Source organism: Pongo abelii, chromosome 15, assembly GCF_028885655.2.
Source record: "Pongo abelii isolate AG06213 chromosome 15, NHGRI_mPonAbe1-v2.0_pri, whole genome shotgun sequence".
Taxonomy (NCBI): domain Eukaryota; kingdom Metazoa; phylum Chordata; class Mammalia; order Primates; family Hominidae; genus Pongo; species Pongo abelii.
The window spans coordinates 64,076,621-64,102,926 of NC_072000.2; the positions used below are offsets into that span (position 1 = coordinate 64,076,621).

Consider the following 26,306-nt stretch of genomic DNA (forward strand, 5'->3'; position numbering starts at 1 on the left):
TTAACATTATATTTGATTGGCTGAAAAGAACAAAATCCATTAACATGGAAGGAGGGGAAATACCTTTGTTATCCATATTAAGAATGCTGTACTTTAGCCAAAGTAGCTTCAACATCCTAAATATATCTACTCTAGTTTTCTAGCTGTTTACTTTTTGTGGAGTATCTGAATATTAATTCCTTAGGCAATATAATGTTTAATTTTGGATCTATTCAAAATTTTGAAAAGAAACTTTTTTACTGATAAAAAAATAATAATAACACTCCTAAAGAAGAGCTGGGAATTTACCCTAAGAAAAGAACTAAAAATAGAACTACCATTCCACTCAGCAGTCCCATTTCTCGGGCTATAACCAAAAGAAAATTAATTGTTCTACTAAAAAGACACATGCATTAATATGTTCATTGCAGCACTAGTCACAATAGCGAAATCACAGAATCAACCTAGGTGCCCATCAGTGGTGGACTGGATAAAGAAAACGTGGTAAATGTACACCATGGAATGCTACGCAGCCATAAAAAAGAATGAAATCATGTTCTTCGCAGCAACATGGATGCAGCTGGAGACCATTATCCTAAGCGAATTAACACAGAAACATAAAACCAAATACCACAAGTTCTCACTTATAAGCGGGAGCTAAACATTGGGTACACATGGACATAAAGATGGGGACAATACACACTGGGGAATACAACAGGGAGGAGGGAGATGGGCAGGGCTGAAAAATTACCTATTAGGTACTATGCCCACTACCTGAATGATGGGTTCAATCCTACCGCAAACCTCAACATTACGCAATGTATCCTTGTAACAAACCTGCACATGTACCCCCGAATCTAAAATGAAATTAAGAAAATTAGTTTTTTAAAAAGAAATCAAATCCTGCTAAAATCCTTTAAGACAATGTGGTATTGGCACAGAGCTAGACAAATAGACCAATGGAACAGAATAAAGACCTAATATAGACTGTGGAAACTTTATAAATAACAGAGCTGCCTTTGCAGATCAGGGAGATTATTCAATAAAAGGCATTAAGGACTTTATTGTAAAAGGCAAAACCAAAAATTTTTTTGAAGAAAATATGAAAGATTATCATTATGACCTTGAATTTGTTAATAATTTAGTAGGCAAGAAACAAAGAGCATGAACCATAAATAATTGGACATGTCTACGTTAAAATTAATATCTTTTTTCAAAGAAAGTGAAAAGACAAGCTACATACTGGGAAAAGAAATGTGCAACACAACTGTCAAAAGATATTCTTTATATATCCAGAATATATAAGGAAAAAGACAACCAGCCGAACAGAAATATGTGCCGAAGATCTGAACATACACTTCACTGGAGAGGAAATCAGAACAGCCAATTAACTTAGGAAAAGATGCTCCACTACATTAGTATTCAAGAAAATGAACATTAAAAACACAATGACCTACCAATTTTTGTCAGTTTTATAGATGAGCAAAAACTTTAAAGTCTGACAATACCAAGTTGTTGCAAGAATATGAAGTAAAAGTGTAATTTTTCTGAAGTGGTACAACCACTCTGGAAAACAATTTGACATTATTCAGTAAAGCTGATGTACATTTGTGTGTGTGTGTGTGTGTGTGTGTATTCTACAACCCAGCAATTTTACTTTACTTAGGTGCATATACTCTAAAGAAACTCTTGCATGTATGTACCAGGAAACATGCACAAGAATATTCATGACAACAGTGTTTATAATAGCAAAAACTGAATCAACCCCAATGTTCATTGACAGGAGAGTCATTAAGGGAATACTATACACAGGACATATGAATGAACTACAGCTACATAGAGAAGCTTAGATGAATCTGATGAATATGATATTGAACAAAAAAGGCAAGTCATAGAAGAATACATACATAATATTCAATTTACATGAAGTTCACATATGTGCAAAACTAAATGATATATTGTTTATGGACACAGACATAGGACTATAAAGAAAGCAAGTGAATGGTGGACAAAACATTTGAGATAATGATCACTTCTAAAGAGAAGGAGAGAAAAGGGCTTAGGATCGGGCCCACAGGGTGCTTGTAATCTATTCATAATATTCTAGCTCTTAAGCTGGTTTCATGGGTGGATTATATGGGTGTTCATATTATAGTAATCATTCTACAGTCTTATAAATATTATCTTGTAATGGTTCCATATTTGCTAAAACAAGAAACAATGTAATTAAAATGTATCTAGATATTGAAAACAATTTAAGGCAAAGGAAATGTTACATTTTAAAATTATTTATTGGGCCACTCATCTTCCCTGGAAACAATAATTTTAACTATATATCAACTAACCTCTGTATACTGTTTCCTTTTTTCATTGTATTTTTTAAATTTTATTAGTTATCTCTCTTACGGCATTCTAGTACTAAAGAGGAGAGATCACGGATACTTAGTATATGGCCTTCTGCCAAAATTCTGACGCAGATTTCAAAGTTAGGACCTCATTTACATCCGAGTGGAAACTGGTACTTGAAGGTAAAGGCTAATTCTATTAAACCTAATATAAAGCTTAATTTAAATCTATTTTTCAGTCAGTGTTGGTCTGTGTATCATAAAGAGGGCACAGATAGGTAAGGGACAGAAAGCTGGAAGAGATTAATTAAAACAGGGGAAAAAACACTTAAGATCTACCCTCTTGGCAAATTTCAAGCATACAATACCGTACCGTTAACTTTAGTCATTAACTTTAGTCATTAAAGTTATCGTTAACTTTAGTGTTGTACATTAGGGTCTCTAGAAAGTATTTGTCTTGCATAACTGAAACTTTGTACTTCTTGACAAACATCTGCCCATTTTCCATTGCCTCCAGCCCCTGGCAACCACTATTCTACTCTCTCCTATGAGTTTGACTATTTTAGAGTTCATATATAACTGAGATTATGCAGTTTTTAATTTACAATGTATGCTTATATCAAGTTATACATCTTTAATATATGCAATTTTAAATTGTCAATTACACTTCAACAGAGTTGGAAAAAATAAAATAAGAAAGACATTGTTATTATTAGTAAAAAGTAATACATTTGTCATATTCCAAAAAATAAAAAACAGGGAGGTCAAGTCATGAGTGGCTATGTCAGATGGGCTGGGCCTTGACTGCGTTCACCACAGAATTGGAAATTTAAGATAAAGGTGCACTAAAACTTAAGGACAAATTTAAAGGGCCATACTAATTCCGTATTCTGATAACATGTCAGAATAGGCAAAATTCTGATAACATGTCAGAATAGGAAAGCAAACTTTAAAGGCTCAGAGCCAGAGATCAAACCAAAATTCGGACAGCAAGAGTCAGGTATCCTGACAAGGGAGGACGGGAGCTGGTCAGAATTCAGCCAAGGATAAGGGAAAAGGTTATAGAACACTTGCAGCTTCTTGCTACATTAGGTGTCCTTATACCTCTTGCCAAACATAGAAACTGGGCTAAGTGAAGCTGCTCCTAGAAAATGGGAGACATTACTGGCATTACTTTTATTACAAGATATATATAGATATTGAGCTGCAAATGAAGGCCCAGTGACAGCCTTGGCTGACCCACAGGCAGTTCCGGAGTTAGCGGAGTTAGAATGGCCCTTTAAATTTGTCCTAAGTTGGGCTGAGATGGTCAGGCCTTTATAGGCCTCCATCACTGGCTGAGGGCCAACCTGGGAAGGAGCGTGACCTTGGCAGCTGTCTACAGCGAGGCAGTCCCTGCAGGGACTGACAGCTGAAGACTCTGCCAGAAGCACTCCCAGCAGCTAGGACAAGTCCATTACTGCAATGGGACTCTAGCACATCGCAGTGTCCTTAATACCATATAAGTCCTTCTTGGAGTTATAATCTCATCAAATTTTACTTTTCTGTAAACTAACAGCTTCACAATATCTTTAGCTCCTGAAGGAATTCTTATCACATTTGAATTATTTCATTAGCTTTTTAAAATGTTATTAACATTGACTAAATTTATAAGATTTAGAAATAACATACAATGTAAATTATTCTACAGATAACTGCCTTAAATTTAGATGGACAACATCTTTTTGAAATCACAAATTTAGAAAAATTGGAAAATTTGAAATGGGCATCATTCAGCAATAATAATCTCACTAAAATGGAGGGTCTGGAATCCTGTATTAACTTGGAAGAGCTCACATTAGATGGAAACTGCATCTCAAAGATAGAAGGTAAGGTACTTAAGAACTTTGAAGTCTCAAAATATGGATGTCTAAACAACAAAGCAAAAAATAACCCTGGGAACAGAGTTTCTGAAGAGGAAGATCTCTAGGAAAGTTCCAAGTTTTGTGTCAGAGTATTCTAAATACCTGTGTGAGGTAATGCAATTATTAGTTAGCTAGATTGGACCATTCTACAATGTATATATATACTTCAAAACATCATGTTGTACAAGATAAATGGATATAATATTATCTGTCAAATTAAAAAATAAAAGATAAATAAAAAATTAAAACAAGTTCATACCTATTAGTGGAATTCATGACTATTTTACTTTATATAATGAGCCGAGCAAGCTTTCTCCTCCTGTGCCTTCTCTCTCCTCTCCTCTGTGCTAGTTTATAATCTGTTACCAAACACTAGCACATACCAACTAGTTAGTCATTAATGTCTGTAAAGTTGAATAAACAAATGAATGAGGTATGCTTTTGAAAAAGATAAAGCAGACTAGTTCTGTTTTGAAAATATAAAATTGAAGTTATATTTGGAAATTTGAATACTTTAGCAAAAAATGAAAATTATACTCACTAGAGGTTGAAAATAAAATATACTATATGTAACATTTTCCATGGATCCACATACAAGTCCAATTAAGCAGCTTTAGTAATATCTTAATAATAATGACACCAATATATTTTATTTGACTGTTTAAAGTTCAGTATTAAAACATATTTTTCTGAACCAGAGAGAATAAAAAAGACTTTTCCTCCCTTTCCCCTTCCAAGCTTCTTAGATTCTTCACTTCATTTGGATTTATGCTTATCTACAGCTAAAAATCATGAGTTTAGAGAACATGTCCCAGAATATATACTACTAAATCAAGTATTTTCTGACTCCTCCCCAGCTTTATTTTATTCTTACCTTCATTAGAAAGAAATTGAAAGAAGCTTTCCATGACTTGCTACCCACTTCCTCTTATTTTCCCTCTCCATCTACTCAAAAGAGTAACTAACTCCTAGAAATTAAAAAATATGTCCACAAGTGTGCACTATTTGATTGAAAAGAGAAATATGTATATGTGTGTATACACACACACACACACACTTATCTGAATAAAGAATATTTCTGTATGTGCATTTTGGTAACATGGTTGTGTTTGCCAAGGAGGGAAGGTAAGAATTAGAAATCACGGCTGGGAAAGAGAATTTACATTTTATTCATTTTTGAATTGGATTATTTTTATCATGTGTATATACTACATTTTTCATAAAATAGAAGATTTGATTTCAAAAAATTATACATATAAAAGCAAGTCTTAAATATATTTAAGAAAGCATACATAACATTTGTGACATATTTCATTTTAATGGCTGTTAACAATATGTTTCTAAAACTTTCTTGATCTTGAGAATCACTTAGGACACTTATTGAAGATACAGATTCACAGGCCTCTCTTCTGTAGATTTCAGTAGAGGAAACCTAGGGGTAGCTCAGGTACCTGTGTCTTGAACTATCACAAGTCTCCCATTCCCATACAACTGGATATTAGTTTTGCTTTGTACATACAATTAAAAACCCTATTTCCTTTTCATTTCCTTCCATAAACCTATTAAATAGAAGAATCTTCCAATCTATATTTTTCTTAAACCTATATTTTGGAGAAGATAGCTGCCCCTCTAAACTTTAACAGGAATTTCTCCTTTTTCTTCAGACATGGGTAGGTTCCATATCCATTTAATGATTTTTGCTTTGATGGCTTTGATCCTATCTTGCCCTGGATTGATTCACCTTCAACATTGTACAGTCCCACAATAGGAACTGATGTGAAAGGGGAGCACTGATAATTATTTGATACTTTCCAAACATTATTCCATTTAATTTCATAACTCCTTGGAAGTAAATTTCAGTATGCCTATTTTATGGATGAGGAAATTAAGGCTCAGAGGTTACATAATTTATGTATCGCCACAAACCTAGTAGTGATATATTTGAAGCCAACTAGGATTCCGAAGTTCTTGTCTTTCAACTGCACCATCCTGGCTATACTTATAAAGTGCTTGCAGTACATAATGTATGCAGGAGTTAGACTGGTCCCATTTTCCAAACTTCCATCTTAGAGTACTTTCAGGCATAAGAAAGTAAAAGTAGGCTAAATTGTTCATTTTAATACAAATGCACTTTCCAGAATGTGGTTCCTTACCCTTAATATTTAAAAATGAGGGCTGGTGATTATTTTGAGCTTTGTGTAGAGCTTTTTGTTTTCAAAATGGTGAAAATCTTAATTAATTACATCATTTTAAGGTTATTTGAAAGAGAAATTCAATATTTTCATGTAATGCCTTTCCTTAACTCCTAAGAAGAAGGAATCTACTTAGAAATCCAAAATTTGAATTTAATGTTTGAGATGGGGCTTATACACAAGATTATATTCTTCCAAAACAAAGGCTTAAAGCAATGATGGTTAGTATTACAGAATCTTTAAAGCCATTTGAACCTAGCTATCTGATTACAATAAAATGACCAGCCACTTATTTTTTAAATTAAACCTTTAGTGTTATCTGAATCTTTTCTTGAATTTGCTTATTTTTCTAGGTATTTCCAAGATGACTAAATTGACTCGCCTCAGCATAAATAATAATCTTCTCACTGGTTGGGAACAGCATACCTTTGATAACATGCTTCATCTTCACTCCCTTTCTCTTGAGAACAACAGAATCACTTCATTGAGTGGTTTACAAAAATCTTTTACTCTTGTTGAGTTATACATAAGCAATAACTATATTGCTGTCAATCAGGAGATGTACAATTTAAAGGTAATCATCTGGGGTAGTAATTTTTTTGTTTTTTAAAGTGTATTGTTTCTTTATATTATGAAACTAATGCATGTTTATTGCACAGAATTTGGAAAATATAGAGAAAATAAAAATAAGAATAACAAGTTTATTAAAATGTATTTGCATTCAATTTTGTATACATACAAAAATATATCTGTGTATACATAATGTCCCCATTTGCTATCCTTCTGGGGTAACTTTTTTTAATACTCAAGTATGATAAACCAAACCTATTCTTCAGCATTCTCCTGTTCTCAGTACAATTCTTGATGATCTTTCACTGTTCTCTTACCAGTGGCTCAAACTTGGTCACCTTTGCTCAGATTTGCTTTCTTTAATTCCCCCCCAAAACCACTAATTTAAGGCTATTGTGTAATAGGATTTACTAAAGGTTTGAACAAAACAGAGGGTTTCTATGGCATAGAACAGGAATTTACTTCAAATGTCATGTGTGACTTCATTGTTTCTAAAGTTCAGTGGCCATTTTCTAACACTATGGGTCTTATACTGGCCTGTCTTTTTGCTGATACAATATTACTAGGACTTTATCTCCTACCAAAAACTTGTGTCCATCCCCTGTCTTTTCTTAGTTCAGACTTCTCCCCATTCTGTTCCCCCAATATAATTACTACTTCTAGAGCTAGGGAGGCAACCTAATCAACAACACCAGCAACACAATAAGCCATTTCGCATTATGATGCACAGTAGTTTTACTCCCTCTTGTCTTCACCTCTCCCTTCCATACCTACCAAGACCCTTCCTTCACAACAAAGGCATATCAAAGTGTCTTGTCTAATAAAACAGCACATTTCCCTTAGGATGAATTCCACTACCCTCTCAGAAAGTAGAAGCACTTCAGTTTCATTGCTTTTCAAATAGCAGTGTCTTTTATTCCTATTATATCTCTATAGACACATACATCAATTTATTAAGCCATTATTCCATAAACAAAGTATATTTGTCTTAAACATAGCAAACTTCCCTCTAAGCCCTTAACATTAATAGATAATACATTTGGCAATAGTATCCTAAAAGGGATTCTGATTATATAACATAGAGCATTGAAATACTGCACAAAATTATACCTTAGTGGTCTGAAAGGGTAACCCTTGCACTTAAAAGTGCACTGAGGCTGGGCATGGTGGCTTATGTCTATAATTTCAGCACTTTGGGAGGCCATGGTGGGAGAATCACTTGAGCCTAGGAGTTTGAGGCTGCAATGAGCTATGATCAGACCACTGCACTCCAGCCTGAGCAACAGCGCGAGACCATGTCTTTAAAGAAAAAAAACAAAAAGTGTACTTAAAAGCACTGAAATCCCATGGAATGACAGATAATTCCAAATTGAAATTTGAGGATGGCTAACCTCTTACTAGAGTGCTTTAAATATACATATAGATAAATATATGTATTTTATTACCTAGGGTTTATGCAACTTGGTCATTCTAGACATGTGTGGAAACATTATTATATGGAATCAAGAAAACTACCGGTTGTTTGTAATATTTCATCTTCCAGAACTGAAAGCTTTGGATGGGATACCAATTGTAAGTTGTTTTATGACTCACAACATTTGGTCTAAGCTGCGTAGTCACATATTCATAGGACATAGTCATTTTGAACATTGCTTTATCACTAGCATGATAGCCAAATTTACTATACTTATTAAATCTAGGTCTCCAAAGCTTATTTTAGATCTGGGTTTTTAAATTTTGTCATCTGGTCAATTCTTAATTGTCTGAATTGTGGTGGAAGGGGAGGGCTGTGCTGCTTACCATAGAACCCACTGAATTCAGTGCCTAAAAGGTAAAGAACACAATTTTATGGGACAGGATAGAAAAATTATGCACTGGAGATTTACCATCCTCTTAAGCCTAAAAGCAGCTTTCTATTTTCAGGGAAAATATAGTTGCTAATATTAATAATTAAGAAAAATATATTTGAACCAACATGTGGTATGTCAACATTACTAAGTAAGCTGTAAAGAAAAATAGACACAGACCCTAGGACTGAATGTGAAAGCAACATTTGGATACTGGATTCTATAACAAGCAAATTCATAGGGCTCCTGTTTTCCACATAACAGGGTAAATGCACGACAAATGTGTAAAGAGTAAAAGGTTTCCGGTGTAATGTTGCCTAGCTCTTATCAGAAGAGAAAACACATCAAATTTTCTAGAAAATTGAAAGATAATTCATGATCATTTAGTATTCTGAGGTACTCCAAGAAGATTACTAATCCTAGCCCTTCTGTTTTCTGGCCCATCCTCAGAATGGGTCACTAAAACTTTCTCACTCCAACACATACAAATTCTCTAGAACCTTGTATACTGGGCTTTATTTATTTGTTAGCTTTCACTGAAGAATGTTTTTTAAAATAGTCCTATGAGACCAGTACTGCATTTACTCTAAAGATGTTGTTGAGGATCTTATCTGTCCTATCTCTCTGTGCCCTCATTTGAAGGGCCACATGAGAAAGCACTTATAGAAATAAATGTAGAAAAAACATTTACTCCTAAGGAGAAGTTATGTTCTGCTCACTGACAATGAGTGTATTAGTCTGAATTCATGCTACTAATAAAGACATACGCAAGACTGGGCAATTTATAAAGGAAAGAGGTTTAATGGACTCACAGTTCCACATGGCTGGGGAGGCCTCACAATCACAGTGGAAGACAAAGGAAGAGCAAAGTCATGTCTTACATGGCAGCAGGCAAGAGAGCATGTGCAAGGGAACTCCCCTTTATAAAACCATCAGATCTCATGAGACTTATTCACTATCGCGAGAACAGCATAAGAAAAACCCACCCCCATGATTCAATTACCTCCCACTGGGTCCCTTCCATGACATGTGGAGATTATTACAATTCAAGGTGAGATTTGGGTGTGGACACAGAGCCAAACCATATCATTCCAACCCTGTCCCCTCCCAAATCTCATGTCCTCACATTTCAAAACCAATCATGCCTTCCCAATGATCCCCCAAATCATTTCAGCATTAGTTCAAAATTCCACAGTCCAAAGTTTGAGCTGAGACAAGTCAAGTCCCTTCTGCCTATAAGCCTGTAAAATCAAAAGCAAGTTAGTTACTTCCTAGGGACAATGGAGGTACAGGCATCGGGTAAATACACCCATTCCAAATGGGAGAAATTGGCCAAAACAAAGGGGCTACAGGCCCCATGCAAGTCCAAAATCCAGTGAGGCAGCCAAGTCTTAAAGCTCTGAAATGATCTCCTTTGACTCCATGTCTCACATCCAGGTCATGCTAATGCAAGAGGTGGGCTCCCACAACCTTAGGCAGCTCCACTCCTGCGGCTTTGCTGGATACAGCCTCCCTCCTGGCTGCTTTCACAGGCTGGCATTGAGTATCTGTGGCTTTTCCAGGTGCATGGTGCAAGCTGTGGGTGGATCTACCATTCTGGGGTCTGAAAGACAGTGGTCCTCCCCTCACAGCTCCAATAGGCAGTGCCCCAGTGGGGACTCTGTGTGGGGGCTCCAACCCCACATTTCTTTTTGGCACTGCCCTAGCAGAGGGCAGCAGACTTCTGCCTGGACATCTAGGTGTTTCCATACACCCTCTGAAATCTAGGTGGAGGTTCCCAAACCTCAATTCTTGACTTCTGTGTACCCACAGGACCAACACCATGTCAAAGCTGCCAAGTCTTGGGGCTTGCACCCTCTGAAGCCACGGCTTGAGCTATACATTGGCCCCTTTTAGCCATGACTGGAGTGACTGGGACACAGGGTACCAAGTCCCTAGGCTGCATACAATAAGGGGGCCCTGGACCACTCCAGGAAACCATTTTTCCCTCCTAGGCCTCCAGGCCTGTGATGGGAGTGGCTGCTGTGAAGGTCTCTGACATGCCCTGGAGATGTTTTCCCCATTCTCTTGGCGATTTGCATTTGGCACCTCATTACTTATGCAAATTTCTGCAGCCAGCTTGAATTTCTTCCTAGAAAATGGGTTTTTCTTTTCTACTGCATCATCAGGCTGCAAATTTTTCAGACTTTTTTGCTTTGCTTCCTCTTAAACACTTTGCCACTTAGAAATTTTTCACCAGATACCCTAAATCATCTCTCTCAAGTTCAAAGCTTCACAGATCTCTAGGACAGGGGAAAATGCCACCAACCTCTTTGCAGAGCAAGAGTGACCTTTACTCCAGTTCCCAACAAGTTCCTTGTCTCCATCTGAGACCACCTCAGCCTGGACCTTATTGTCCATATCACTATCAGCATTTTGGTCAAAGCCATTCAACAAGTCTCTAGGAAGTTACAAACTTTCCCATTTTTCCTATCTTCTTGTAAGCCCTCCAAACTGTTCCAACCTCTGCCTGTTACCCAGTTCCAAAGACACTTCCACATTTTTGGGTATCTTTACAGCAGCACATTACTCTACCAATACCAATTTACTGTATTAGTCTGTTCTCATGCTGCCAATAAAGACATACCTGAGACTGTGTAATTTATAAAGGAAAGAAGTTTAACGGACTCACCGTTCCACATGGCTGGGGAGGCCTCACAATCATGGCAGATGAAGGAAGAGCAAAGGCAGGTCTTACATGGTGGCAGGCAAGACAGCATGTGCAGGGGAACTCCCCTTTATAAAACCATCAGATCTCATGAGACTTATTCACTATCACAAGAACAGCACAGGAAAAACCCACCACCATGATTCACTTACCTCCCACTGGGTCCCTCCCACAACACGAGTGGATTATTACAATTCAAGATGAGACTTTGGTGGGGACACAGAGCCAATCCATATCAATGAGTATTATTTAATTGTATTCCTTTTCACTTTGCCTAAAAGCTCAGGACCAAATTTATGATTCAATAATATAAACCCTACAGGATCTTATAGTCTTTTTGTCACTAATCCTAGTGAGCTTGATTTTCACTATGTATGATTTGCATTTTACTATTTGATTATATGTGTTTCCTGTAAGCTGCCACAAATTATTTGTGGAATGAGGCAGAACATAAATGTATGAATTAATAATTGGACATGAAGACTAGACTGAAGAATTTAGATTTTAAATGCAAGGTAATGGGAATGCATTGGATTTGAAGGGCAAGGGAAAGGAAGAGTAAAAGATTTCTACAAGGTTTGAGTCTATGCCAATAAAAGACACCATAACAGAATATGAATATAGGAAGAAAAGCAATTTGGGGGTGTAAGATGATTAGTATTAGACATTAGTTTTATATGACAGAAGATCATCTGACTGGAGATGTCAAGCAGGCAGCTGAAATCACAGGATTAAATATGCATATGAAAATTTACTTTACATATGTTTGGACTTGGAAGTAATTTGAAGAGAGTTAACAGTTAAGACCAAAAGCATATCCAATATCGTCTAAGGAAAGAGAGTAGAGAAAGTAAAGAAATCTAAGTGAGGCTCTAATACTTTCATCTATTAAACATACATAGAAAAAGAAGTCATGAAAAGTGGGTGCAGAGGTAGGTAGTACAGTAATATATAATGCTAGAGTGTCTGAGATATAAATAAACTTTGGAAATGGCATAGTTCAAATCCTTTATTTTATGTGTGAACACAAGGAACTCTAGAGAAGTTACATGACTTCTTCCAAGTTACGTGACTCTTTAATGGTAAATCATGGGCACCCGAGGCTCATTCTCTGTCCAACACTCTCTAGACATATAATTACATTGTCTTCTTTGGAGTGGGAGTAGAAACCAAGGGAGGGCATAGACTAGGAAGAACCAAAGAACAATTTGGGTAGTTGTGTTTTCATTTTATCTTTTGTTCCTATATACTTTTATTTGTAAAAGATTATTTTTTGCATTAAGGATACATATTCTCAATTTAGATATGAAGTTTTAACAGATTAGAAAAAAAGAAGGGAGTTTGAGTAAAAGCAGATCAAATGACTTACCAGTTTAATTTAGATCAAGTTCAAACCATTTGTCTGAAATAGATGTCAAACAGTAGCCATTGGGCCAAATGTGACCTGCCACCTATTTTTGTAAATAAAATTTTATTGGAACACATCCATGCCTGTTTGCTTATATATAATCTGTGACTGCTTTCACACTGCAGTGGCAAAATTAAATAGCAACAGAAAAGCTATTGTTCACAAAGGCTAAAATATTGACTGACTCTTTACAGGAAAACTGTAGAAAACATTTGTCAAACCCTGATTTAGGAGGACATTAATCAAATGTTGCTTGTATAATTATGAAAAACACAAAAGCAATAGTATTTCTAAGGCTTAATATGTTTTTATTTTTTATTTATTTATTTTTACAATTTTATTTATTTATTTATTTTTTAATTTTATTATTATTATACTTTAAGTTTTAGGGTACATGTGCACAATGTGCAGGTTTGTTACATATGTATACATGTGCCATGTTGGTATGCTGCACCCATTAACTCGTCATTTAGTATTAGGTATATCTCCTAATGCTATCCCTCCCCTCTCCCCCCAGGCTTAATATGTTTTTAAAACTTATTTTGAGATTTTATTATTGAGGATTCAACAAGAGAAGCAGAACTAGTAATATAGATATACATATAGAGATATCTATGTCTATATATAGAAATATAGATATCAAGGAATATTTAATAATTGAGGGGACTGCCTAAACAAGTCTGACATCCATAGGACAGGCCATCAGGAAGGGAAGATTATGGACAGGCTGGGACTCACAGGCATAGATGAAAGCTGCTGTCCATGAGTGGATTTTCTTCAGGAAAATTCTTTCTTTCAGGAACCTTACCTCTGCTTTTAAATCCTTGCAATTGTTTGAATCAGGCCCATCAGATTATTCAAGATTATCTCCTTATTGCAAGTCAACTTGCTAGGAGCTTTAATTATGTCTACAAAATTCATTCTCAGCAATACCTACATCATTGGCTAAAATAACTGGGGACTCTAGCTTCAAATATTTTGCAGCTCTGTTGTTGGTGCATACACGTTTAGGACTGTTATGTCTTCTTGGTGGACTGACCGTTTTATCAGTAGGTAATGTCCTCTCTGACTCTGGTAATTTCCTTTGCTTCAAAGTTTACTTTATCTGAGATTAATGAAGCCACTCCTGCTTTCTCTTGATTAATGTTTAGGATATCTTTTTCCATTCTTTTACTTTCAACCTGCATATATTGTTATATTCGAAGTGAGTTTCTTGTTGACAACAGAGTTGGATCATGTTCTTTTACCTTTTAGCTAATTTTTATCTTTTAATTGATGAACGAAGACCATTTATATTTACTATAGCCAACTGACCTGTTAGGGCTTGCGTCTGCCATTTTGTTTTCTTGTTTATTTGTTTCCTTTATCTTTCTTCTGTTTTCTTTTTTGTGCCTTCCTGTGAGCTTCTTGAACACATTTTGAAATTCTATTTTTATTTATCCATAGTGTTTTTTAGTGTATCTCTTCATATAGTTTTTTTTTAGTGGTTGTTCTATTACAATGCATATACATAACTTACTATAGTCTGTTAGTGTTGACATTTTACCAGTTTGAGTAAAGTGTAGAAATGTTACTTTCCTTCCAGTCTATTTCTTCTCTCCTGTTTATATTTGACTTAAATATTTTCACCATATACATTGAGAACCAATGAGACAATATTACAGTTTTTTTACATCAACTAATCAAAGATAATTTAGAAAAATCAAGAAAAGAACGGAAGTTTATTAATACTCTTTCCATTGTGCTTTCCTCTTTCCTGGCATTCCAAGATTCCTTTTTTTTTTCTTTCCATTTCAAGAACTTTCTTTAGTCATTTCTTAGGGTAGTTCTGCTAGTAACAGTTTGCTTAGTTTTCCTTCCTATGAGAATGTCTTGCTTTCTCTTTTTATTTCTGAATGATATTTTCTCTGGATATAGAATTCTGGGTTGATGTTTCTCTTTCACCACTTGAAAATGTCATGCCACATTCCCTGGTTTCCATGGTTTCTGATTAGAAATCTGCTGTCACTTACACTGTTTTTCCTTTATAGGTAAGATTTAATTCCTCTGTCACTGTTTTCATGCCTTTTTACTCTGTCATTAGTTTTTAGAAATTTGATTCTGATTATTATTATGTGTCCTTGCATGGATTTGGGTTTTTTTTCCTGTCTGAGGTTTGCTTAGCTTCTCACTTAGCTTCTTAGTTTATGTCTTTTGACAAATTTGGAAGATTTTTGGTTATAATTTCTTCAAATACTTTTTCAGCCCCACATTATTTCTCTTCCTTTTCTATGAATCCAGTGATACCAATATTAAATCTTTTTTATGGTTCCACAAGTACAGGATATGTCCATCTTTGTAAAGTGAGGCTCATTTATTTATGGGTCTATTTTCTCTCTTTTGTTCATACTGGGTAATGTCTATTGTTCTGTCTTCAAGTTTAGTTATTCTTTTCTCTTTTCTTTCCACTCTGCTATTGAGTCCCTATCCATTGCATTTATTTGTTTACAGTATTTTTCAATTCTAAAATTTTCATTTCATTCTTCATATCTTCTATTGCTTTGCTATCACTTATTTCTTTGCTAAGGGTTTCTGTTTTTCTCATTTGTTTCAAGTATGTCCATAATTGCTTGTTGCGCATTTTTCCTTTGACTGCTTTGAAATGCCTATCAGACAATTAAAAATATTTGTGTCATTTCAAAGTTGGCATCCGTTGATTGTCTTTTCACATTCAAGTTGAGACGTTCTTGGTTCTTGGCATGACATACTTTTTATTTTATTCTGGACATTTGGGGTATTATGTGGGTCTTATTTAAATCTATTTTAGCAAGCCTCCCTTGGCACTATACCAGTGAGAAGACGAGGAACAACTTTGTTGCTGTCAGGTGGGAGACAGAAGTTCAAATTCCTCCATTTGGCCTCTGTTGACAACCTGGAGGTGTGTTCTTCCTTAACTGCTAGGCTAGAGTTGGAGTTCATGCTCCCCACCAGGCCTCCATTGATTTACTCTGGCTGGGAAGGAAGGAACTCCTTGTTACTATTTCCCAGAATCCTTCACTGATTCATCCGGGCTGGGAGAGACAAGAATACCTAACTGATGCTCCACAGATAACTCATTATTACTGGGTGGAAGTGGGAATCCAAATTCCCCATGTTATCTACAATAACACTTGCATGTAGGGAGTGGGGACATGTGTTACTGCTGAGGAGGGATGAAAATCCAGGTTCCCACTCAGCAGGTGGATGAGGAAGAAGTGCCTTGTTACAGATGAGCACTGGTGAAAGTCTAAGCAGCCCATTCTGCTTTTACTTGTGGGCATGAAGTTGGGGCCACAGTTTATTCTGCAGGGTTTAGCAGGAGTAGGCTTGTTATTGTCTAAAGTTTTCTGCTGTGCTAGGCTTCCCCTTTCTCGATCCTTTGATTAGAGAGAGCAGGCTTTTTGTGGACTTTGTCTTGTTATTTCCTTACTGTCATTTCTGGGTTTCTAGCTTCTCTAGCACCCAGTAGAGATTATGAGGCAAAAAGAAAATCCAGGGTGTCATTCCTCAGGTCCTGAGGTACCTATCTGGTCTGCCTTCTTCTCCACATCTTTCAGTATTCTTATGTTTAGTTTTAATTTTTTTAATTAAAAAAAAATTTTAGAGACAGGATCTCACTCTGTCACTCAGACTGGAATCCAGTGGCATGATCATAGCTCACTGCAGCCTCTGAACTGTGCTCAAGACATCCTCTGGCCTCAGCCTCCCGCATAGCTACAACTACAGGCATGTGCCACGGTGCTTGACTAATTCTTTTTTGTTTTTTGTAGAGACAGGGTCTCACTTTGTTGCCCAGCCTCATCTTGAACTCCTGGACTCAAGCAATCCTCCCACCTTGGCCTCCCAGTGTGCTGGGATTATAGGCGTTAGCCACCTTGCCCTGCCTATGTTTGTTTCATATATAATGCACAGGATTTAGCTCTACTTAGTAGGAGGAATCTGGAAAAATGAGTCCACTGAATTTTTACCTAAAACCAGAGAACTATGTAATTTAGTCATCTGTAAGACAGGACATCATTTTCTAAATATCTTCATATAGGAACCACCAGAGACTGAGAGTGCAAAAGATTTGTTTGGTGGTAGACTTACTTCTGACATGATTGCAGAACGACAAGGACATTCCAACTTCAAGCAAATTCAAGAACTAAATTGGACTTCATCATCCATTAGGTACAAACATTTTATTATATGTCTTTTTACATTGTAATTACATTATGTAATTATTATCATTTTTCTGAAGCTTAGACATTTATACAACTTATCTAAATATAATCAATAATTCATAAAATTATCTACTGAACTGAAAAGATTCATGCTAAGTAATGAGCGTTTTTTGAAATGGGGTCTCAAAAAATGGCTCACTGCAGCTTCAGCCTTGTAGGCTGAATCGATCCTCCTACTATAGGCACGCGCCACCAAGCATGGCTAATTTTCTTTGTATTTTTTGTGGAGACAGCATTTATGCCATGTTGCCAGGCTGGTCTCCAATCATGGGCTCAAGTGGTTCACCTGCCTCAGTCTCCCAAAGTGTTGGGATTTCAGGTGTGAGCCACTGTGCCCAGCCTAAAATTAAAAATTCCTTTGTGAACTCATCATTCTCAGCAAACCATCGCAAGGACAAAAAGCCAAACACCGCATGTTCTCACTCATAGGTGGGAATTGAACAATAAGAACACATGGACACAGGAAGGAGAACATCACACTCTGGGGACTGTTGTGGGGTGGGGGGACGGGGGAGGGATAGCATTAGGAGATATACCTAATGCTAAATGACGAGTTAATGGGTGCAGCACACCAGCATGGCACATGTATACATATGTAACTAACCTGCACATTGTGCACATGTACCCTAAAACTTAAAGTATAATAATAATAAAATAAAATAAAATAAAATAAAAATACACCAGGCAGCTTTAAAAAAAAAGACTATTATCTGTCCATTATTATCTCTTGTAGTCCTTTTCTTTACTGCCCATGATACTTCATACTTCAGAAATTCTGAAATATTCTAGTTACTGAATCTCAATCATAAGATGTTCTTTCATGTTTGTTTCTCCCTTTGTTTTTCCTGTTGCACTGCCTAGAACTCTTTTCTGCTAATTTGCTCGACAAATACCTATAAATCCTCCAAATATCATCTCAAGATCTTTCTCCTCCATGCTGTCATCCTTGACTTTTTAAAATAGATTTTATTTCCCTGAAATGCCATTACATTGGTATGATAGAGATGCTAACTCTATCACAGCAATTCTCCTCTTTATTTTCATTTTTCTGGCTCCCACTTCTTGGGGGCTGAAACATTTCTTTCATCTTTCTTGTAGCCTTTCCAAACATATCCGCTGCACTTAGGAAATACTAATGAAAATATGTTGAATGAATGAATGACTTATTAATGGGTATAAGTATGTCATAATTGTAACTTCAAGTTTAGGATTTATTTAGAGAACTGGTTAAGGAAAGGGATGTAGTTTTATGCTCTTCTCTGTCATGGCTCAAATGAAGATATAGCTATAGACTGGGAATCAAGCATTCTGTTTAATTACCAAAATGTTCACACAGGGTGGAATGCCATAAAAGTTTCCAGAAGATACCACAGAAACTCTATGTTCAAAGACCTTACCTGCTTTTCCTTTCCTTTCCCATCCCTAATCACTTCCTGGTATTTCAGAAATGACCTACTTCAATATATATAATCTGAAGTTTATAACCTGAAAAGCTTATGATTTACAATATCAACTTCACTATGATTTCATGAACATATATGTGAATTTATAAAGAAAGTGGAAATGTCTCTTTTACAAGTTTCTTCTATAATAGTGCTATGTTTATATGGTAATAGATGTGTTTTTTTGAAAGCAACAAAATTCTATGTCACTTTCTTGCATGTGTACCCAACAAAATGTATATTCAGCCGATCATTTAACCAATTCATTTTACATTAATTATTTTTATACTTATCAGGTGAGACTTTTTAAAAGTCTTTGGTGCTGTATGTGAAGGAACTCACCTTTTCCTATATTTTCCTGTCCTATTAAAATAATAACTGTATTTACTTTGTCTAAATTCAGAACAGTGGATTTGATTCCAGTCGACCAATTTAGAAATGTGTGTAATGTGAATCTACAGAACAATCATCTTACCTCATTCAGTGGATTAATCTATCTACCTAATGTGAAGGTGAGTCATTCACAAATTTTTCTTTCTTTCAAGGTTTCCAATGCAAGTTATTCTTTACTTTGGATTAAATGGTATTTCCATGTTATTAAAGTAGATAAATTATTCCTAAATTTTCTTTGGGGTTTTTTTGTTTGTTTTTTGCTAAGCAAGAAAAAACTATTACCTTCCAAAGTGATTTTGGTTTGACCTCAGTTTTATGTGATTGTCACATATTTAGTAAATTTTCCTCTGTAGTCAGAGATGGGATTGAAGGCAGATATGGAAAGAAGCTTCAAGGTTCTTTAAACGGCCTTATTGCCTCCTTTATTATTTACTTGACTCAGCCATCTACTAAGGCCTTTTAAACATAGGCAAATAGCTGTCTTTTCGACTAAAAATTTTTCATCCTTGTCAGGTTTGGAGAAATCAGGAGAACAGATTGAGAAAGCTGAGGAGCTTTCTAGGGTCTCCATGTGAAGTACTGTAATTTCCCAGAATGTCAGATTAAAAATACATTGAAAACTAAATCTAGATTATTTAGGATATAAACATTTGCTGTTTTAGCACTAATATATTATTAAATTATGTGGTATATTCCAAGTTTTATCCATACAATTTTTAATAATTTCTAGGATTTCTGATTAATAAGATATTCTTTCTGTAGGTCTTATGCCTCAACTATAATCATATTGAATCAATCATGCCCAGACTAAAGCCTCAGACTCACTTAACCAATAGACATCTACTGTACCAGAAAGTGCCTTCAAGTGGCTACGGACAGCAAGGAATTTCAAAAACAAACAGGTAGTATTCTTTATTTTTATGATTAAAACTAATTTTGGCTGGGAATTTTAAAAGCAGTTAATCACATTAATGATAGCAGTAACACATTCCAGTACATAAAATTTAGCTTATTGTAATACCTATTTTATTTAATAGCTACATACCAAAAATAAACTTCATAATAAAAAGCTACTCAAAATATTTCTCTCATTGTTTATTCTCTGCCTTCTCCATTTCAAACCTATATTGTGAATAAGGGAAAAAACCAAAAAACAAACAAAAGGCCTTGTACTGCATGTTTGATGACCTTGGGTTTCTTTTTTAAAAAATTGAGGTACAATTCACATACCATAAAACTCACCCTGTGTGTACAATTTAGCAATTTTTAGTTTCTTCATCATAAACATTTTTATCAACTCACAAAGGAACCCTATACACAGTAGCATGGACGTGGGCTTTTTTTTAGCATTTGTTTTGCTTTTATTTCTAAATTATTTATCTGGTCACTTAATGACTCAGCACCAATGGAATAGATACTTTATGCAAAAAATGAGGACAAACCTTCTACCTCCTTACATGTTTTTGACAGAACATATATATACATCATATATAATACATATCATATATATGATATATATATATCTTTTTTGAAAATGGTCATATACTGTGTTTTTCTTAATTAGTTAATTAATTTATTATTATACTCTAGGTTTTAGGGTACATGTGCACAATGTGCAGGTTAGTTACATATGTATACATGTGCCATGCTGGTGTGCTGCACCCACTAACTCGTCATCTAGCATTAGGTATATCTCCCAATGCTATCCCTCCCCCCTCCCCCCACCCCACAACAGTCCCCAGAGTGTGATGTTCCCCTTCCTGTGTCCATGTGTACTCATTGTTCAATTCCCACCTATGAGTGAGAATGTGCGGTTTTTGGATTTTTGTTCTTGTGATAGTTTACTGAGAATGATGATTTCCAACTTCATCCATGTCCCTACAAAGGACATGAACTCATCATTTTTTATGGCTGCATAGTATTCCATGGTATATATGTGCCACATTTTCTTAATCCAGTCTATCATTGTTGGACATTTGGGTTGGTTCCAAGTCTTTGCTATTGTGAATACTGCTGCAATAAACATACGTGTGCATGTGTCTTTATAGCAGCATGATTTATAGTTCTTTGGGTATATACCCAGTAATGGGATGGCTGGGTCAAATGGAATTTCTAGTTCTAGATCCCTGAGGAATCACCACACTGACTTCCACAAGGGTTGAACTAGTTTACAGTCCCACCAACAGTGTAAAAGTGTTCCTATTTCTCCACATCCTCTCCAGCACCTGTTGTTTCCTGCCTTTTTAATGATTGCCATTCTAACTGGTGTGAGATGGTATCTCATTGTGGTTTTGATTTGCATTTCTCTGATGGCCAGTGATGGTGAGCATTTTTTCATGTGTTTTTGGCTGCATAAATATCTTCTTTTGAGAAGTGTCTGTTCATGTCCTTTGCCCACTTTTTGATGGGGTTGTTTGTTTTTTTCTTATAAATTTGTTTGAGTTCATTGTAGATTCTGGATATTAGCCCTTTGTCAGATGAGTAGGTTGCGAAAATTTTCTCCCATTCTGTAGGTTGCCTGTTCACTCTGATGGTAGTTTCTTTTGCTGTGCAGAAGCTCTTGAGTTTAATTAGATCCCATGTGTCAATTTTGGCTTTTGTTGCCATTGCTTTTGGTGTTTTAGACATGAAGTCCTTGCCAATGCCTATGTCCTGAATGGTAATGCCTAGGTTTTCTTCTAGGGTTTTTATGGTTTTAGGTCTAATGTTTAAGTCTTTAATCCATCTTGAATTGATTTTTGTATAAGGTGTAAGGAAGGGATCCAGTTTCAGCTTTCTACATATGGCTAGCCAGTTTTCCCAGCAGCATTTATTAAATAGGGAATCCTTTCCCCATTGCTTGTTTTTCTCAGCTTTGTCAAAGATCAGATAGTTGTAGATATGTGGCGTTATTTCTGAGGGCTCTGTTCTGTTCCATTGATCTATATCTCTGTTTTGGTACCAGTACCATGCTGTTTTGGTTACTGTAGCCTTGTAGTATAGTTTGAAGTCAGGTAGTGTGATGCCTCCAGCTGTGTTCTTTTACCTGAGGATTGACTTGGCGATGCGGGCTCTTTTTTGGTTCCATATGAACTTTAAAGTAGTCTTTTCCAATTCTGTGAGGAAAGTCATTGGAAGCTTGATGGGGATGGCATTGAATCTGTAAATTACCTTGGGCAGTATGGCCATTTTCACGATATTGATTCTTCCTACCCATGAGCATAGAATGTTCTTCCATTTGTTTGTATCCTCTTTTATTTCATTGAGCAGTGGTTTGTAGTTCTCCTTGAAGAGATCCTTCACGTCCCTTGTAAGTTGGATTCCTAGGTATTTTATTCTCTTTGAAGCAATTGTGAATGGGAGTTCACTCATGATTTGGCTCTCTGTTTGTCTGTTGTTGGTGTATAAGAATGTTTGTGATTTTTGTACACTGATTTTGTATCCTGAGACTTTGCTGATCAGCTTAAGGAGATTTTGTGCTGAAACAATGGGGTTTTCTAGATATACAATCATGTCATCTGCAAACAGGGACAATTTGACTTCCTCTTTTCCTAATTGAATACCCTTTATTTCCTTCTCCTGCCTAATTGCCCTGGCCAGAACTTCCAACACTATGTTGAATAGGAGTGGTGAGAGAGGGCATCCCTGTCTTGTGCCAGTTTTCAAAGGGAATGCTTCCAGTTTTTGCCCATTCAGTATGATATTGGCTGTGGGTTTGTCATAGATAGCTTTTACTATTTTGAGATACGTCCCATCAATATCTAATTTATTGAGAGTTTTTAGCATGAAGTGTTGTTGAATTTTGTCAAAGGCCTTTTCCTGCATCTATTGAGATAATCATGTGGTTTTTGTCTTTGGTTCTGTTTATATGCTGGATTACATTTATTGATTTGCATATATTGAACCAGCCTTGCATCCCAGGGATGAAGCCCACTTGATCATGGTGGATAAGCTTTTTGATGTGCTGCTGGATTCGGTTTGCCAGTATTTTATTGAGGATTTTTGCATCAATGTTCATCAAGGATATTGGTCTAAAATTCTCTTTTTTGGTTGTGTCTCTGCCTGGCTTTGTATCAGGATGATGCTGGCCTCATAAAATGAGTTAGGGAGGATTCCCTCTTTTTCTATTGATAGGAATAGTTTCAGAAGGAATGGTACCAGTTCCTCCTTGTGCCTCTGGTAGAATTCGGCTGTGAATCCATCTGGTCCTGGACTCTTTTTGGTTGGTAAGCTATTGATTATTGCCACAACCTCAGCTCCTGTTATTGGTCTATTCAGAGATTCAACTTCTTCCTGGTTTAGTCTTGGGAGAGTGTATGTGTCGATGAATTTATCCATTTCTTCTAGATTTTCTAGTTTATTTGCGTAGAGGTGTTTGTAGTATTCTCTGATGGTAGTTTGTATTTCTGTGGGATTGGTGGTGATATCCCCTTTATCATTTTTTATTGCATCTATTTGATTCTTCTCTCTTTTTTTCTTTATTAATCTTGCTAGCGGTCTATCAATTTTGTTGATCCTTTCAAAAAACCAGCTCCTGGATTCATTGATTTTTTGAAGGGTTTTTTGTGTCTCTATTTCCTTCAGTTCTGCTCTGATTTTAGTTATTTCTTGCCTTCTGCTAGCTTTTGAATGTGTTTGCTCTTGCTTTTCTAGTTCTTTTAATTGTGATGTTAGGGTGTCAATTTTGGATCTTTCCTGCTTTCTCTTGTGGGCATTTAGTGCTATAAATTTCCCTCTACACACTACTTTGAATGCATCCCAGAGATTCTGGTATGTTGTGTCTTGGTTCTTGTTGGTTTCAAAGAACCTCTTTATTTCTGCCTTCATTTCGTTATGTACCCAGTAGTCATTCAGGAGCAGGTTGTTCAGTTTCCATGTAGTTGAGCAGTTTTGAGTGAGATTCTTAATCCTGAGTTCTAGATTGATTGCACTGTGATCTGAGAGATAGTTTGTTATAATTTCTGTTCTTTTACATTTACTGAGGAGAGCTTTACTTCCAACTATGTGGTCAATTTTGGAATAGGTGTGGTGTGGTGCTGAAAAAAATGTATATTCTGTTGATTTGGGGTGGAGAGTTCTGTAGATGTCTATTAGGTCCGCTTGGTGCAGAGCTGAGTTCAATTCCTGGGTATCCTTGTTGACTTTCTGTCTCGTTGATCTGTCTAATGTTGACAGTGGGGTGTTAAAGTCTCCCATTATTAATGTGTGGGAGTCTAAGTCTCTTTGTAGGTCACTCAGGACTTGCTTTATGAATCTGGGTGCTCCTGTATTGGGTGCATATATATTTAGGATAGTTAGCTCTTCTTGTTGAATTGATCCCTTTACCATTCTGTAATGGCCTTGTCTCTTTTGATCTTTGTTGGTTTAAAGTCTGTTTTATCAGAGACTACGATTGCAACCCGTGCCTTTTTTTGTTTTCCATTTGCTTGGTAGATCTTCCTCCATCCTTTTATTTTGAGCCTATGTGTGTCTCTGCATGTGAGATGGGTTTCCTGAATACAGCACACTGATGGGTCTTGACTCTTTATCCAATTTGCCAGTCTGTGTCTTTTAATTGGAGCATTTAGTCCATATACATTTAAAGTTAATATTGTTATGTGTGAATTTGATCCTGTCATTATGATGTTAGCTGGTTATTTTGCTTGTTAGTTGATGCAGTCTCTTCCTAGTCTCAATGGTCTTTACATTTTGGCATGATTTTGCAGCGGCTGGTACCAGTTGTGCCTTTCCACTTTTAGCGCTTCCTTCAGGAGCTCTTTTAAGGCAGGCCTGGTGGTGACAAAATCTCTCAGCATTTGCTTGTCTGTAAAGGATTTTATTTCTCCTTCACTTATGAAGCTTAGTTTGGCTGGATATGAAATTCTGGGTTGAAAATTCTTTTCTTTAACAATGTTGAATATTGGCCCCCACTCTGTTCTGGCTTGTAGAGTTTCTGCTGAGAGATCTGCTGTTAGTCTGATGGGCCTCCCTTTGAGGGTAACCCAACCTTTCTCTCCGGCTGCCCTTAACATTTTTTTCTTCATTTCAAATTTGGTGAATCTGACAATTATGTGTCTTGGAGTTGCTCTTCTCGAGGAGTATCTTTGTGGCGTTCTCTGTATTTCCTGAATCTGAATGTTGGCCTGCCTTGCTAGATTGGGGAAGTTCTCCTGGATAATATCCTGCAGAGTGTTTTCCAACTTGGTTCCATTCTCCCCGTCACTTTCAGGTACACCAATCAGACGTAGATTTGGTCTTTTCACATAGTCCCATATTTCTTGGAGGCTTTGCTCGTTTCTTTTTATTCTTTTTTCTCTAAACTTCCCTTCTCGCTTCATTTCATTCATTTCCTCTTCCATCGCTGATACCCTTTCTTCCAGTTGATCGCATCGGCTCCTGAGGCTTCTGCATTCTTCACGTAGTTCTCGAGCCTTGGTTTTCAGCTCCATCAGCTCCTTTAAGCACTTCTCTGTATTGGTTATTCTAGTTATACATTCTTATAAATTTTTTTCAAAGTTTTCAACTTCTTTGCCTTTGGTTTGAATATCCTCCCGTAGCTCGGAGTAATTTGATCGTCTGAAGCCTTCTTCTCTCAGCTCGTCAAAGTCATTGTCCGTCCAGCTTTGTTCCGTTGCTGGTGAGGAACTGTGTTCCTTTGGAGGAGGAGAGGCGCTCTGCTTTTTAGAGTTTCCAGTTTTTCTGCTCTATTTTTTCCCCATCTTTGTGGTTTTATCTACTTTTGGTCTTTGATGATGGTGATGTACAGATGGGTTTTTGGTGTGGATGTCCTTTCTGTTTGTTAGTTTTCCTTCTAACAGACAGGACCCTCAGCTGCAGGTCTGTTGGAGTACCCGGCCGGCAGGCCGTGTCAGGTGTCAGTCTGCCCCTGCTGGGGGTGCCTCCCAGTTAGGCTGCTCGGGGGTCAGGGGTCAGGGACCCACTTGAGGAGGCAGTCTGCCCGTTCTCAGATCTCCAGCTGCCTGCTGGGAGAACCACTGCTCTCTTCAAAGCTGTCAGACAGGGACATTTAAGTCTGCAGAGGTTACTGCTGTCTTTTTGTTTGTCTGTGCCCTGCCCCCAGAGGTGGAGCCTACAGAGGCAGGCAGGCCTCCTTGAGCTGTGGTGGGCTCCACCCAGTTCGAGCTTCCTGGCTGCTTTGTTTACCTAAGCGAGCCTGGGCAATGGCGGGCGCCCCTCCCCCAGCCTCGCTGCCACCTTGCAGTTTGATCTCAGACTGCTGGGCTAGCAATCAGCGAGACTCCATGGGCGTAGGACCCTCTGAGCCAGGTGCGGGATATAATCTCCTGGTCCGCCGTTTTT

At 36.8% G+C, this 26,306-nt stretch overlaps 1 protein-coding gene across 10 annotated transcripts in view; it reads left to right on the forward strand.

Moving 5' to 3' along the window:
- LRRC9 (leucine rich repeat containing 9) overlaps nucleotides 1-26,306 on the forward strand; it is a 155,961-nt gene that overhangs the window by 81,392 nt on the left and 48,263 nt on the right. For all 10 annotated transcript variants that reach the window (XM_054530694.2, XM_024231861.3, XM_054530697.2 and 7 more), the window contains 7 exons: nucleotides 2,373-2,507; nucleotides 4,015-4,192; nucleotides 6,774-6,994; nucleotides 8,440-8,562; nucleotides 17,010-17,140; nucleotides 19,039-19,147; nucleotides 19,791-19,930. In XM_054530694.2, coding sequence (XP_054386669.2) covers nucleotides 2,373-2,507; nucleotides 4,015-4,192; nucleotides 6,774-6,994; nucleotides 8,440-8,562; nucleotides 17,010-17,140; nucleotides 19,039-19,147; nucleotides 19,791-19,930 — 1,037 coding nt within the window. The remainder of the gene's footprint in view (nucleotides 1-2,372; nucleotides 2,508-4,014; nucleotides 4,193-6,773; nucleotides 6,995-8,439; nucleotides 8,563-17,009; nucleotides 17,141-19,038; nucleotides 19,148-19,790; nucleotides 19,931-26,306) is intronic.